The 13,665-nt window shown below is 38.6% G+C and overlaps 5 protein-coding genes across 5 annotated transcripts in view; 3 read left to right on the top strand and 2 right to left on the bottom strand.

The window, feature by feature from the left end:
- The window catches only part of LOC120258751 (probable receptor-like protein kinase At1g11050), a 3,366-nt gene extending 1,787 nt beyond the window's left edge, over positions 1 to 1,579 (bottom strand). The window contains exon 1 of the mRNA XM_039266187.1: positions 1,507 to 1,579. Within this exon, the coding sequence (XP_039122121.1) occupies positions 1,507 to 1,579 (73 nt within the window). The remainder of the gene's footprint in view (positions 1 to 1,506) is intronic.
- On the top strand, positions 1,536 to 4,862 carry LOC120258216. The gene is made up of 8 exons (XM_039265576.1): positions 1,536 to 1,986; positions 2,050 to 2,124; positions 2,204 to 2,266; positions 2,364 to 2,465; positions 2,597 to 2,662; positions 3,666 to 3,729; positions 3,835 to 4,459; positions 4,600 to 4,862. Exons 5-8 carry the CDS (start codon positions 2,600 to 2,602, stop codon positions 4,604 to 4,606), a joined length of 759 nt encoding a protein of 252 aa, XP_039121510.1. The 5' UTR covers positions 1,536 to 1,986; positions 2,050 to 2,124; positions 2,204 to 2,266; positions 2,364 to 2,465; positions 2,597 to 2,599; the 3' UTR covers positions 4,607 to 4,862.
- Positions 1,578 to 2,570, top strand: LOC120258750. Its single transcript, XM_039266186.1, has 4 exons — positions 1,578 to 1,991; positions 2,050 to 2,124; positions 2,204 to 2,266; positions 2,364 to 2,570. The coding sequence occupies exons 1-4, from the start codon at positions 1,578 to 1,580 to the stop codon at positions 2,568 to 2,570; spliced, it is 759 nt and encodes a 252-aa protein (XP_039122120.1).
- Positions 4,863 to 5,502: 640 nt separating the features above from the next.
- LOC120258038 lies at positions 5,503 to 7,853 on the top strand. Its single transcript, XM_039265378.1, has one exon. It carries the CDS (start codon positions 5,570 to 5,572, stop codon positions 7,595 to 7,597), a length of 2,028 nt encoding a protein of 675 aa, XP_039121312.1. The 5' UTR covers positions 5,503 to 5,569; the 3' UTR covers positions 7,598 to 7,853.
- A 147-nt stretch (positions 7,854 to 8,000) lies between these two features.
- Positions 8,001 to 12,502, bottom strand: LOC120258039 (probable magnesium transporter NIPA4). The gene is made up of 9 exons (XM_039265379.1): positions 12,117 to 12,502; positions 11,215 to 11,271; positions 10,870 to 10,960; positions 10,623 to 10,783; positions 10,339 to 10,466; positions 10,106 to 10,243; positions 9,269 to 9,361; positions 8,610 to 8,715; positions 8,001 to 8,522 (listed from the first exon to the last, which is right to left on the bottom strand). Exons 1-9 carry the CDS (start codon positions 12,280 to 12,282, stop codon positions 8,416 to 8,418), a joined length of 1,047 nt encoding a protein of 348 aa, XP_039121313.1. The 5' UTR covers positions 12,283 to 12,502; the 3' UTR covers positions 8,001 to 8,415.
- Between the last annotated feature and the right edge of the window lie 1,163 nt (positions 12,503 to 13,665).

Genomic DNA, 13,665 nt, shown 5'->3' with positions numbered 1-13,665 from the left:
CTTGAATCTTTAGATTGGGATATCTTTTTGAGAGTTTAATGTAATAATTATATATATGTGCAATTTCTGATTTCTTCAGGGTTACATAAAAAATTTAAAAAATAGAACCTTTATCTGCAACCCAGGTCCTAGGGATGGACATGGGCCAGACAACCCATGGGCTAGCCTGAGCTTAATTAAAAAAATACAAAATCTGGGCTTAAAAAGTTGGCCAAAATATCCGATTTGGGCTCAAATGTGTAAGCCCGAATGAATTCGGGCTGGGTTTGGGTCAGGTGTATTTTAGTCCGGCGCTATCTGAATAAATAAATAAATAAATAATATATTATATATTATTTATAATATGTATAGGAAAAATATCATCTAGGTAAGTCCCTAGATTTGAAATTTAGGATCGTTTTAAATCTAAGCCGTTGGATCATCATCCGATGGTTGAGTTGAGCTAGGCTTGGGCCTAATGAAAATCAAATGGGCTGGGTTTGGACCAAAATAATTTTGCTCAAACATGGCCTAGCCCAGCCTGAATATATGGGTTATATTTTTGAGTTTTACCCAGCCCAGACCCGACCCTGTCCAGCCCATGTCCACCCCTATGGCTATGGATGGCAATAATCTCCAAACCCGACCCCGACCCGAGTTTGACTGGGTTTCCGGTCGGGTTCGGATAATACCTGACTAATGTAAAGAGGGTGCAGGTATGAGAATCCTGATACCTGACCCAAGCCAAAACCCGAACCTGACCCGAAATTCAATTAACAAATATACCCAATTATATATATTCAATCTTTTTGTTAGGGTTTTTTAAATTCCTATTCTATTGGTGTCGAATTTGTCTATTTTATATTGCTTTGAATATATATTTTCAATTCTACTCCATGGTGTACATTCAAACAAAAAAACTATGATTTTTTATTGATATTTTAAATTTTTATTTGGTATTTTAATTTTATTTAAAATGTTTTTACATAGGGTCAAAGCGGGGCAGGTATACCCGCCGGTACCAATTACTCGTCGGGTGCGGATGTGGATTGAGGTTTTGAAAACACATTGTTCAAGTATGGGGGTGGGGTAGCGGGTTCGGGTACGGGTACGGGTATGACAAAACCTGCACCCGACAGACCCGCTGAAATCCCTACCTCCGGCAGGTCCGGCCTTTATCTTAACGGATTCCTAATTTCCTAACCTGAATCCATTTAATAATGGTGTAATACCCGAATTGGTGGCTCTACTTTTCTCTCTTCCCTTTTAGTCCATCTACTCAGAAATACGCTCCACTAATCCCTTTACTCTTGAAAATGACCCAATTTAGTCCATCTACCCTTTATCTCTTCCCATCTAGTCCCTCTACTCTTGAAAATACAGCTAAATAATTAGGCTATTTTAGAGTAGAAGGGACTAAATAATTAGTCCCTCTACTATTGAGAGCATTTCTGAGTAGAGGGACAAATTCGGATATTACACCTTTAATAATCCAATAACGGCCCACTTCTTCCGGTCTTAATTTACTCCGCGGAGCACCAGAACTTCGGAGCCATAGTTTCATCCTTCTCTCTTTCCCGCTTTGAAGCCCCATGTCCATGGCCAGCGTTGCCGCTGCCGGCTGGGAAGACGCCATTGACGTCGACGACTCCGACCTACCATCGCTCCTCTCCCCACCACCACCCCCTCCTCCTCCTCCTCTAACCAACCCCTCCCTTCCTTCCCTTCGCGCTTGCTCCCAACCCGCACGCCCTTCCTCTCATTCCCAACCCCCGGATAACGCCGCTCCTCAATTGAAGGCGAGATCGGAGACACGGAAACTCATCCCTGGTCCAGCCGGCGCCGTCCAGGCCGCCATGCTCCGTCGATCCGCCTCTCCGGCTGTGCCGCCCTCCAGAACTGGCCTTCGTCCCGAGACCGAAGTCGGGGTTGATTTCAGGCCGGATCTGGACGAAGATGATGAGGACTTCAAGATGAATCCATGGCTGTCTGCCCTGAACTTTCTCGGTGAGGTTTCTTGAATTTAATACTTCGATTCTTATGTGTCTCAGTATTATGATTTGGAATCAGGGCATTGTCACGCTTCTTCGGTGTCAATTGGATCGATCAAAAAGCTGTGAAAGTGATTTCGAGAGATTTCCGCAGGTGAAGATTTTGATTTTATTCTGTTTGGTGTGTTATTTTCCTTTAATCGCATTGCATTTTGGATGTTGAATTCTTTTAGGTATCAGGGATCGTGAAGTCTTGCACGCCCAACGGATTGGGGGATTTGTTCATAACTTTGAAGGTAATTATGTTAGTTTTTTTCTTGATTTCTTTTTTATCCTGAGATTTGTGAATTCTATAAATTTGGAAGTGAATTTGAATGGAAATGTGTTGAATAGGATCCGACTGGTACGATTGATGCTTCCGTCCATCGGACAGTTATTGAAAGCCGGAAACTTGGTGGTGGCATATCTGTTGGGTGTGTCCTTATCTTGAAGCAGGTCTTACATCTTCCACCTGTAGTGCTAAAATTTTCATTAGTTGATGATTTTGATTGCTGCTACTTTTTCCCAATAAATTCATATAGACTTGGAGTGGGTGTGTGATATATACTTGTTTTAATGGCATCCAGGTGATGGTATTTTGGCCTGTTCGGTCAGTTTGTTATCTTAATATAACATTCAACAATGTGGTGAAGGTGAGTGATCACTGGTTCTTTCTTTTTATGTCATTCATAGTATGGACACTCCAATCTTGTTTATCTGTTTAAATCATTTGCATGCCTCATCTGTGCTTTTTAAGTTTGTACTGATTGTCTAATATTATGTCTACCTTAATCTAATAATTTGATGGTACTGAAAGTAAACCTAGGACATGACTTCACTGCTGGTCTTATAGTGGTAAAGTTTTCCCTTGCTTGTGAGTCTTTTTGGCAGCTCTGGTGACAGCGTTCATTTAAAATCATCACAAAAATTTTGACTCTATGAAATGTGTAAACTAGTTACAGCCATGACTCAAAACTGGTCCTGGTTAACTCCCTGTTGATGTTATCAAACTTGAGGCATGATAAGCTTTGCTGTAAATTGATCAATATTACACCAGATTTGGCATGATGACGGATGACAACAATCAGTTGTGCTTTAACTCAAGCATATCACATGAGTTACTGAAAGTGGTCTTTACCAATATTGGTTGGCATCCATCGACGGCATGACTATCTATTGCACTTTTGATCGTCTTGAATGCACCATTTATTGAAATATATATATATATATATATTCCAGATACTATCTTCCTGTATTGCACTGATCCTTAAATGTTGAATGCGCTTCTTTTGCAGCAAAAGTGAAATTCCCTTGGTCTATTTGTATTGAAAATTTTCATATTTAGAAATGTGTGCCTCTAGCAGCATGTGGTTCTTTAAATTCTCATCTTTCTTATGACACACACACACACACACATATATCTTGGCTATAAATATGTAATATATACAGTCGCTAAAGGTCAGAAAAGATTGACAAATCTGTTGTTTTTTTCCTGCTTTAATCATCCAATGCATATATCTTAGTGTGCAATTACTTCTTGCCCTTCTAGATGTACATTACATTCTTGGGCATCTAGATTAATATGATCACAGAAATAAAGGATATATAATTGGAATTCAATGAAATTAAATCTAATTCAAGTTGTTTCATTAACAGCTTATCAGCAATGACTGTGGATTTCCTTCTAAACAGCTGCCGCCTACATTTACGGCAGGATGTGGTACTTCAAATACAAACTGCAGCTGCTCCATCTTTTATTTTATATTGTATGTTTTCATCCTGTTTTCTTAGTACAATGTGTTTGTTTCCTGTCTGGTCTTAAAAGATAATCACATGGAAGGTAGATCAAGAACAGCTGAAACAGCATCATCCATGAGACAATGGACTGAAACCATCTTCACTGATCAGATGGAAAGGAACTCAAGTTGTGAGCCTGTGATAAGTAACAGAGTGCGAGAAGGTGCTGCAGCGAGCTTATTAAACAACATCAGAACTTCGGCTGCCACTACTAATACAGTTGCTATGCATGAGAACAGAACAAGTGAACCTAAGAACCTGATGTCTAACGCACCTACTGCTCAGACTAGCAATGCAGAGGAATTGGCTGCCGCTAATAATATAGTTGCTATGCCCAATCATAGAGCAAGTGATCCAAAAATGGCGACTTGTAATGTATCTACTGTGCAGAGGAGCAGTGCACAGGGAGCTCAAAAGAATATTAATGGGCAGGGTGGGATTAATTCTGACCTTCAAAAACTGTTGCATGGGAGAAATACACAAGCTGTTGCTTCAAGCTTGCCATGCAGAGTTAGCACCACAATTCCTGTTAGAAATATAACTTCGAGGCCTGATACCGGAGCAAACCAACAGAATAAGAGATCAATTGCACAGTGGACAGACGAGCAACTCGCTGAACTTTTTGCTGATAATCAAGATGACCCTGAATTTGGGTAATTTTCCATTTGATAAACTTAGTCTCATCCAGCTTTCCCCACTGGCTTTCTAATATCCAGGACTAGTAGTTTGGTACTTTTTGTCACTGTGATTATGACTTAAATTAAGGCTTAATGCTTTCTTTCTTCATGTTTAGCTACTGAGCTTCATTCAGCATTAACACCAAGCTGGGAAGTCACTTCAACTAACAGGTTCAATTTATGCCCCATTTCTAGTTTTTGGAGGGTTTTGTAAGGATATGTTCTTACCTATGGCGCTGTTAAAAGCTTATCTTTGTAAATAAATATGAGTAAAGTGATGTGCCTTGTTACATGTAGGACTTAGATATCATTTTTGTTACTCTCCTCATTTTGGATGTATTTCATGGAATTTATCTTTTTGATCATCCGGTGCTTTAAAACTGATAACACATTTATATGGTTCTTAGTTATACAACTTATACATTTTCTCTTAATAAAGTGCACATCTGTGCAGGCTCTGGGGGCCAGGCCCTCAATCAAAATATCAAATCTCTCCACTGCTCACTCTCTCACATAGACTAATCAAATCACAACAAGTCAAACACGTTGGAGACTAATTGTTATCTATAATACCACATAAAATTTGCTTACCTATAAAAAATAAAATAAATAAACAAATAACAAAACACTCTATGATTAGAAGAAGCTTCTACTCGTTATTAACCAAAAGCCTATTTTGCTTCATTATCTCAAATTTTTTAGTGTCGTTTGGTTTACGATAATGTAAAAAAATTACCATATTACGTGTAATATGAAAAAAATATTATCATATTTGGTCATTAAACCAGATGATAATTTAGATAATAACATCATATTATTAATATAAAAATATTAAAAAAAATTAATAATTCTATTATTATTAAATTTAATATCTATTTTGAATTACTAAATATATAGCTAAGAACCAAACAATCTCTTATATAGTTCTAGAACAACGACAATAACACAAGTGGCTGGCGCTCCTTCTCTCAACCTCATCTTTTATTCACTACTCCTCCACACACATCCTCATCAAAAATTAAAGACAAGATCCTCTATTTTATTCAACTCCTTCCAAATTCTCATCAACACCAACCTCCAAAAAAAATGTCTCCCATCCTCACTCCTCTCCTCCTCCTCCTTTCCATCATCCTCCTCATCCCAACCACAAGGTCCACAACCACAAGGTCCACAACCACAACCACAACCATAGTATTCACAACCTTAGGTCGAAGCCGCTACAACTTCGACATCTTCTCCACACCTCTTTCATCCCCTCCTTCTTCCTTCCAACTCACCGACGGCATCTCCGTCAACTTCAACGGCTTCTTCCTCCCTGACTCTTCCCTCCTCTTCGTCTCCGAACGCAACTCCTCCTTCAACCTCTACCTCCTCCCTCCTCCCTCTTCCTCACCTCACCACCGCTCCACTCTCCAACTCCTCCTTTCCTCCCCTCTCCTCCCTTCCAATCCTTCCTTCATCGATCGCCCTATCCTTTTCAACGACAACCTCATCTACGTCTCCACTCACATCCCTTCTTCCATCCCTCGCCAGAGCTGGTCCTCCATCTACTCCACCCACCTCCCCACCTCCACCACTCTCCGTCTCACCCCTCCCAACATCGCCGACTTCTCCCCTTCCCTCTCCCCTTCCGGTCTCTGGACCGCCGTATCCTCCTCCGGCTCCCATCCCTGGTCCGGCCAAGTCCAAGATCTCTTCACCGACATCTACATCTTCAAAACCCTAGACGGCTCTTCTCGCACTCTTCTCATCAAACATGGCGCTTGGCCTTCCTGGTCCTCCGATGGCTCCACCCTCTTCTTCCACCGCTCCTCATCCGACGGCTGGTGGAGCATCTACTGCGCCACTCTCCTCTTCCCCTCCTCTTCCTCGCCTCCTTTCGTCTCCTCCATCACTCGCGTCACTCCACCAGGCTTCCACGCCTTCACTCCCGCCACCTCCCTTTCCGATCCTTCAACCCTCGCCATCGCCACAAGACGAAGCACCTCCCACTACCGCCACATCGAGCTCATCCATCTCCACAACGGCGTCGCCGTCTCCTACCACGAAATCACCCGCCTCATCTCCCCCAACTCTCACCACTTCAATCCCTTCATCTCCCCTGATGGATCTCAACTCGGCTACCATCGTTGCAGAGGCCGTGGCGATAACGGCGACCCTTCTCTCTTGTTGGAGAACATCAACAGCCCTGATCCCCAATCCTTCTCTCTTTTCCGCATTGATGGTTCCTTCCCTTCGTTTTCTCCTTCTGGTGATCGGATTGCTTACGTTGGGCTTCCGGGCTTGTTCGTCGTCAACTCCGATGGCTCTTCTCCGCCTTTGAAGATCTTCGACGGCAATGCTTTTGCGACTGCTTGGGATTGGAAGAGACCTGGTGTAATTTACACTAGTTATGGCCAGGATTTCGCCACTGAAAGCACTAGAGTTGATATTATCTCAGTAACTTTGAATGAGGACGACGAAAATGGAGCACCAGTGATAAAGAAACTAACCGAAAACGGGGAGAACAATGCATTCCCCTCACCGTCTCCGGACGGAGAGTCTCTAGTGTTCCGATCAGGGAGATCTGGTCATAAGAACCTCTATATTATGGACTCAAAATTAGGTGAGAATGCAAGACTACAGAGGCTCACTGAAGGACCTTGGACTGATACTATGTGCAATTGGTCGCCGGACGGAGACTGGATAGCCTTCTCCTCCGATCGGGATAATCCGGGGAATGGAAGCTTTGCTATTTATATGATACATCCTAATGGCACAGGGTTGAGGAAGGTGGTGCAGAGTGGAAATGGAGGGAGGGCTAACCATCCATGGTTTAGTCCTGACTCAAAGAGATTGGCTTTCACTTCAGACTTTGCTGGAGTTTCAGCAGAGCCTGTGGCTAATCCTCACCATTACCAGCCTTATGGGGATATCTTTACGGCGGCCATTGATGGTAGTGATATCCGGCGATTGACTCATAACTCTTATGAGGATGGAACTCCAACCTGGGCTCCCATCTCTTTGGAACCTGCTAATGTTCCTGAGAATTTGGGAGCTGGGGATAAGTGCAGTTTTGATGATTGTCATTGGCTCAATGTGGACAACCAAGTCTTGCCTTCTGCTGTCTGCTAATATATTATCATGTAAATATCCCTTATATATATATATTATGATGGCCCTTGTAAACGTATGTATGTATATATAGACATAGGTATAACATATGAGGGACAAGTATGTCATCTTTGAATAATGTTGATATGTCCGAACTAATGTTACACATTTTCATAAAAAACAGTTGTAGTCGAGAATATCGGACGGCAAACAATTAGGAGCTTGAAAGTATCGCTGATCATAAGAAACTTATTAATTTGCATAAATAATGTTTCTATGTGCTTTGAATTATATAATATCTTCTGGATAAGGTGATGACGCATGAGGTGACGGAATATTGCATTCTGTTTACTATATTCCAAAGTTTCTTTTTCATTCGTGAAGAAACTAAGAGAGTGAAATAAAGGAATTCTTTATAAAGAAATGCCAATAAAGAATAATGGTTGTATTCGTGCCCAATGTTTATTGTAATCAATGCTTACACCAATGATCCGACCAACAACAGTTAACGACAAAGTTTTCCACTTAAAAACATAATAAACATGGACAACTACTTTCACCTGGAATAAATTTCTTACCATGGCTTTACAAGATGATATTGGCAGTCAAATTCCAGGAAATGTGAATTAAACCAAGAAAACCTAAAGTGATTCGTGTAATTCTCCGAGCAAATGCCTGATGACAAGTTACCAAGACTCTTGTGTATCACACAGCAAGCATGTAGCCTCTTTCTATACCAAAAAGATAAACTCGGGTTTTCTCTAAGTACAAGAGAATTTTGCGGTGATGGCCTCTTTGCGAGTTTTAGAGTGTGCGAAGAGATCATGAGAACATACATATCAAGGTGACCGGAATGAGTCCTGATGCCGAAGAGGAATGCCTTCAGATGGAAAGCCATCCTCATCGGCATGCTTCGGAAGGCGCAAAGGCAGAGACTGTGATGAACCTGGGATACAGATGAACCATTCATTCAGTGCTTTTAAGTGGCAGTTTGTGATCCCAAACACAGAAAGGCGAAACAAAGACAACATACCATCAGCCATGTCCTTGGTCCTGTGGAGGAGAAATGTACCGGAGAGAATCGTCACAAAGCCGCACATCTCTGTGACTATTTGTGTTGGGTTTTGCCTATCCCAGTCCTGCAGTGAGCACATAACATAATAATGATAACAAAGAAACATGAATGCAGTGTTGCAAAACTCCTAATTATACTCGCACTAAAACAGAAGGAGATGTATAGACCATGATTAAGATGTCAGATTAGTTACAAACTGGTGCAGTGGCACTTTAAGAAGTTGGATATTAACAAGTCAAATCACAGTCTGAATCAAGTGATTGGACAACAGGATACTATAAAGACATATAATCAAAGAATGATTGTAATGAAAAACAAGTCATCGAAACTAGGTAAATTGCTATGTGAGAAATGTGACCGTGCTATCGATTGTTAAAAAAAGGACCGAATCAGAATGCTACTTTGTGGATGATAACTTTTCTAATTTTTGCTAAATTGCAAGTATGAGACATACCAAAAAAATACATGGAAGTTTTCTCTTTCTCATTTCTACCAAAATCTCTAGCATTACTAGTGATGAGCATTTTACATTACAATTAAGTAGAGGCTAGCAATCAATTCTTATTAACCAACTCAAGAATAAAAACTCTAAAATAATAATAATAAAAATCATTTACCTTGAACATGATCACACTAGCCAAAATAGTTAGTGATGTAAACATCACAAAGTAGATAGGTGATACAACTGCTGTATTGAATGTATCAAGCGCCTGCAGATGACAAAATGAATGATTATCCACTCACTCACACGACAACCACTTGAGTGCTGAGAAAGTAAGAATTTTGGTCAATTACATAGATCTCCATTTGATTAACATCCTTAGCTTGAGTGCAGGGATTGTGAAGATTGCAACTAATTAATTGGACATGTACATGAGCACATTACAGTAAATCTATCAAAAACTGATCATGGAAGTCTGAAAATCAAAGCAGACTATGTGCTTTCCCTGTATTGGGAAATAAAAGTCATATTGTCCAAAGAAATATCCCAGAGTAAACAAATATAGGTCTCTCAGTTTGGTGGGATTTCCTGATGTAATTGCCTCCAGTATAAAAAAGCTGTTTGATGTGATTTCCTGAAGAACCTATCACAATATGAGGGCTTTGGCTACAGCATCAGCCTTGCAAATCATCATGAGTTTTGATCAAGCTCAAAGTAGATGTCACTGCCTATTTTCGGGAGCAGATATAGAGACCTTACAGCTGCCCTCAACAATCAACAATTTTAGGTACAAATAAAAAAAGGTCAAATGCAAACTCCAGCAACACTTGCTGAATCTCCTTAAGGATAAGGAAGGGTAACGGCAACAACAATAATAATACTAATAACAAAAAAGGTACATCTATGGATCAGGAGGGCATCCCTTCCTACATTGCCAATTTTCTTGAAAGTATTGTACAGGATTTATGGAGATATTGAGATATTGATAACCAAGCAGAAAAACTTTTGTTACCTTGTTCAGGTAGTTCATTTGGGTAACCACACATGTAACTACAACAATAGTGAAAGCCCAGGTCTGTGGATATATTAACTGATTCATTCCTGAAAATGTCAACTTTAGAGCAATTCCAAGAGCCTTGACACCCATGACCTGTTAAAAACAGGTTTATTAAAATTTAGTGTAAAATTAACAGGATGGCAAAAATGAAAAAATGAAGTGGATGCATAATGATAGAAGATACCCACCGACAGAGAACCAACTAATGAGCAAACACCAATATAGACCATGATATGAGTCTGCCCATACTGAGGGATGAAATGAAATATAAGTACAAAAACTGCTGCAATTACAACAGCGGCATAGAACAGAAAAGCTGCAGGCAGAAAAAGGATAATTTGGCATTAGAATAGGAACAATAGAAATAATTAAATTGTATGTCTAACAAGAATGTATTAAAATGAAGATAGGAACAAAATGCATCTCAAAACCCTATAGCTCTTTATGAAAGGACTGTAGAACAACCAAAAACCTGGTTCAGTAGCGAGGTCCCATACTTCAGCAACTGACTCAATCTCACGCTCTCGAGGGGCATGGAGAACAATTGTAGTAGATCCCACAACACAAAGAACACAACCAAGAATACCAAAAATATGCAGCTTCTCCCGAAGAATAATATGAGCAAGGACAGCACTGCAAAACAATATTATAATTCAGCCTCCCCCTTAAAAGTAACACAACAAGTGTTCGGAGAATAAGGCCCAGGCCCCAGGCCATACCTGATAATAATGCTGAGTGCACCAAGAGGAGTGACCAAAATGGCAGGAGCAAATGCATAAGCAGCAAAATTAGCAACTTCCCCCACAATCACTGTTACATCATCACAGCCACATGGGTGTCAGCTATCACAGCCCAAACTTCTACAAACAGGGGTAATATACAATAAAGAGTTTTTGAATGCCAATGTTCTATGACCTACCACACAAATAAATAGTACGACAAACTTATTAGATCCACCAAAAATAAAAATAAAGGAAATTGTTGCAATGACTCCAACACCAACTTTAAGCTATTTTAATTTTGTCCACAAGACCAATACTGTATAGTGAAAACCAACATCTTACTTGTTATCATGCCAGCCCACCAGAGTGGCTCATACAAGTAAGAATAGCCTCCAACTCCTGCAGCAAACACAAAATATTAGATTCTCAAAATGAAAGTTATTGTTAGAGTTGAATTAAATTTAAATAAAGCAAGAACAAATCCAAGAGATTTGGGGACAGTGTTGGACTAAGGCAAACAAACAATGTATAGAAGTCAAGAAATAAAAGCACTCTCTTGCAATGTAAACATCGATCTCTAATTTTCAAGAATCAAGCTAGACATCCACAATCTTACTAATTACATTAAAAGAAATCAAGTCAAAGGATCAACTAAACCAATTCATATATATCTTGCACAATTATGTGACTAAAATCATCATCTTAACATTAAAAAAGAAAACAAAAAGAAAAACCATCAAACATTCTAGACTAGTTCAACCACTACTCATTATTAACCTTCTTCTGTGATCATGTAAATGTACACTAAAATCAAGTATTCATTCTGCATTGCATAGAGCACACACCATCTGAAGAAGTATAGCACAATAAATGTGAAAAAAATAAGGTCCAACAATAAGCAAAAAACTTAAAAACATAAATTTGCAGTAACTGACAAGAATATATGCCACGTTGCCAAATTTTTTTCCTTTCAATCTGGAGAAAACCCTCCAAGCGAAAACAAATGGTCCAAATTGTGATACCAACGCCTAGCAACAATAACTAGAGAATCAAACATCCTCCCATCCATCAATCCGCAAAAATCAGGAAAAAAAAAGCCACAATGCAATCACAAAAAAACCAAAACAAACAAAAGCCTGATCATCGTCAAAACCAGCAACTGAGATCTACCAATTTTCCATGAATCTCATCTAAATCCCAACCCCACAACACACAAAAATCCCAACCAAAAAAAAACCAAGTACCTGCACGAACTCCAGAGGCACCAGCCTTCTTCAACCCCTTCTTCTTCACAATGAAACTAGCACCGATGAAGAAGCTGGACGACAGCGCCAGAACCAACCCCTTAATATTATCCGCCGACATTCCATCTCTCCAGCTCCCACCACCACCATCTCCACTCGCCGCCATCCTTCAAACGCCGAGAAAACCCTAGAAAAACCCCGTCACAAGATCCCCGCCGATTTCCCGGCGGGATAAGCCATGAGGGCGGTTGGATAACCTCAAGATCTCTTCAAGGACTCTAATGGCGACAAAGATTCGCAACAATTTCTAGGGTTCGAGCTCCGAGATCTGGAACGAAGCAGGAGAAGCAGAGAAGTAGAGAAGGGGAAAAGTCGAGGGTTTCTTTTTTTCTCTAATTTATTTATTTATTTATTTCAGGAATGGAATGGGATGAGCGAGCGGAACTAACAGAGAAAGAGGATAAGAATTAATGGTAACTAAAAATGAAGTTAATTAATTAATTAATTGATTGATTAAACAATTATTGCATTAATAGAAGATTAAAAGGGCTTAACTTTAAAAATCACATGTCCACGTTGCGGTGACACCACTTAACATTTTATTATTTTATTTAAAAATTATCACATTAAAATACTATGGAAATGTACATTCATGTCATTATTCGTGTTTTTTTTTTTCAAAAAGCTTCAAAATTTGACGGTATAAATTTTTAAATTTTTAAAAATTTAAAAAATTATTAAATTAAACCTTAACCTTGAAATCTTAAATCTCGTTCTTCCAAAAACTTCAAAATTCAAGCCGTTTTAGTCTTTAAATTTTAAAAATTAAAAAAACATTCTAAAACTAAGCTTTAAATCTTAAATTATAAATTTTAAAATGTAAGTTTTCAACTGCTTAAGATTTAGATGATAAAAAATTTATTATTTTTTTAAAATAAAAAATAAAAAAAATTTACTTGCTAACTGATTTGAGGTGATAAAATCTGACATACTTATATGTCTTGTAATTTAGTTAGTGTGATTTTTAAATAATGAAATTGGCCTTAGTTATTGACAATGAATATTAAATAAAATAAAATATTTATAGTTCAGAACTACTGAAATATTTCAATTGTTATATTAAAAAATATAAAAAGGTGGGAAATGTTTGAAATGGAAAACAGAGGAACAAATTTCTAATTATCTGCACTTGATGGTGAATATAAAATAAAATATTGAAGAACACGTTTTGATGGATAATTATTATTTAATATTTAGGAAAGAATTTTATATTAATTTATAATAAATAAATCTGATACAATAATTTTTACCAATAAAACCTCAAACTGAAATTTTCTACTTCATAATTTGTCAATTATAATGAACCACTAATTTACAACGTTAGGTATCTTCCAAACATATGCAATAACTTATGATAAAATGATTTAACCAGAATTTTGTTTCACATTATATAAATCCAAATAAATTTAATTCAATAATATTTTAATACACCTTGGAGTTTGTTTTTTATTTTTAAGACAAATCTTAAAATTTTATTTTTAAAATAAAA

The sequence above is a fragment of the Dioscorea cayenensis genome, chromosome 4, assembly GCF_009730915.1.
Source record: "Dioscorea cayenensis subsp. rotundata cultivar TDr96_F1 chromosome 4, TDr96_F1_v2_PseudoChromosome.rev07_lg8_w22 25.fasta, whole genome shotgun sequence".
Taxonomy (NCBI): domain Eukaryota; kingdom Viridiplantae; phylum Streptophyta; class Magnoliopsida; order Dioscoreales; family Dioscoreaceae; genus Dioscorea; species Dioscorea cayenensis.
This window is presented reverse-complemented; position numbering and strand designations above follow the sequence as displayed.

Excerpts from the sequence above, each read along its gene's own strand:
- LOC120258750 (XM_039266186.1), top strand. The coding sequence starts at position 1,578 with ATGGCCAGCGTTGCCGCTGCCGGCTGGGAAGACGCCATTGACGTCGAC. Across the intron at positions 1,992-2,049 it reads CCCTGAACTTTCTCGGTGAG|GGCATTGTCACGCTTCTTCG; the intron begins GTTTCTTGAATT and ends ATTTGGAATCAG. Across the intron at positions 2,267-2,363 it reads ATTTGTTCATAACTTTGAAG|GATCCGACTGGTACGATTGA; the intron begins GTAATTATGTTA and ends TGTGTTGAATAG.
- LOC120258038 (XM_039265378.1), top strand. The coding sequence starts at position 5,570 with ATGTCTCCCATCCTCACTCCTCTCCTCCTCCTCCTTTCCATCATCCTC.
- LOC120258216 (XM_039265576.1), top strand. The coding sequence starts at position 2,600 with ATGGTATTTTGGCCTGTTCGGTCAGTTTGTTATCTTAATATAACATTC. Across the intron at positions 2,663-3,665 it reads CATTCAACAATGTGGTGAAG|CTTATCAGCAATGACTGTGG; the intron begins GTGAGTGATCAC and ends TTTCATTAACAG. Across the intron at positions 3,730-3,834 it reads TACATTTACGGCAGGATGTG|ATAATCACATGGAAGGTAGA; the intron begins GTACTTCAAATA and ends TGGTCTTAAAAG.
- LOC120258039 (XM_039265379.1), bottom strand. The coding sequence starts at position 12,282 with ATGGCGGCGAGTGGAGATGGTGGTGGTGGGAGCTGGAGAGATGGAATG. Across the intron at positions 10,467-10,622 it reads GGACCTCGCTACTGAACCAG|CTTTTCTGTTCTATGCCGCT; the intron begins GTTTTTGGTTGT and ends TTCTGCCTGCAG. Across the intron at positions 9,362-10,105 it reads AAATGAACTACCTGAACAAG|GCGCTTGATACATTCAATAC; the intron begins GTAACAAAAGTT and ends TGTCATCTGCAG.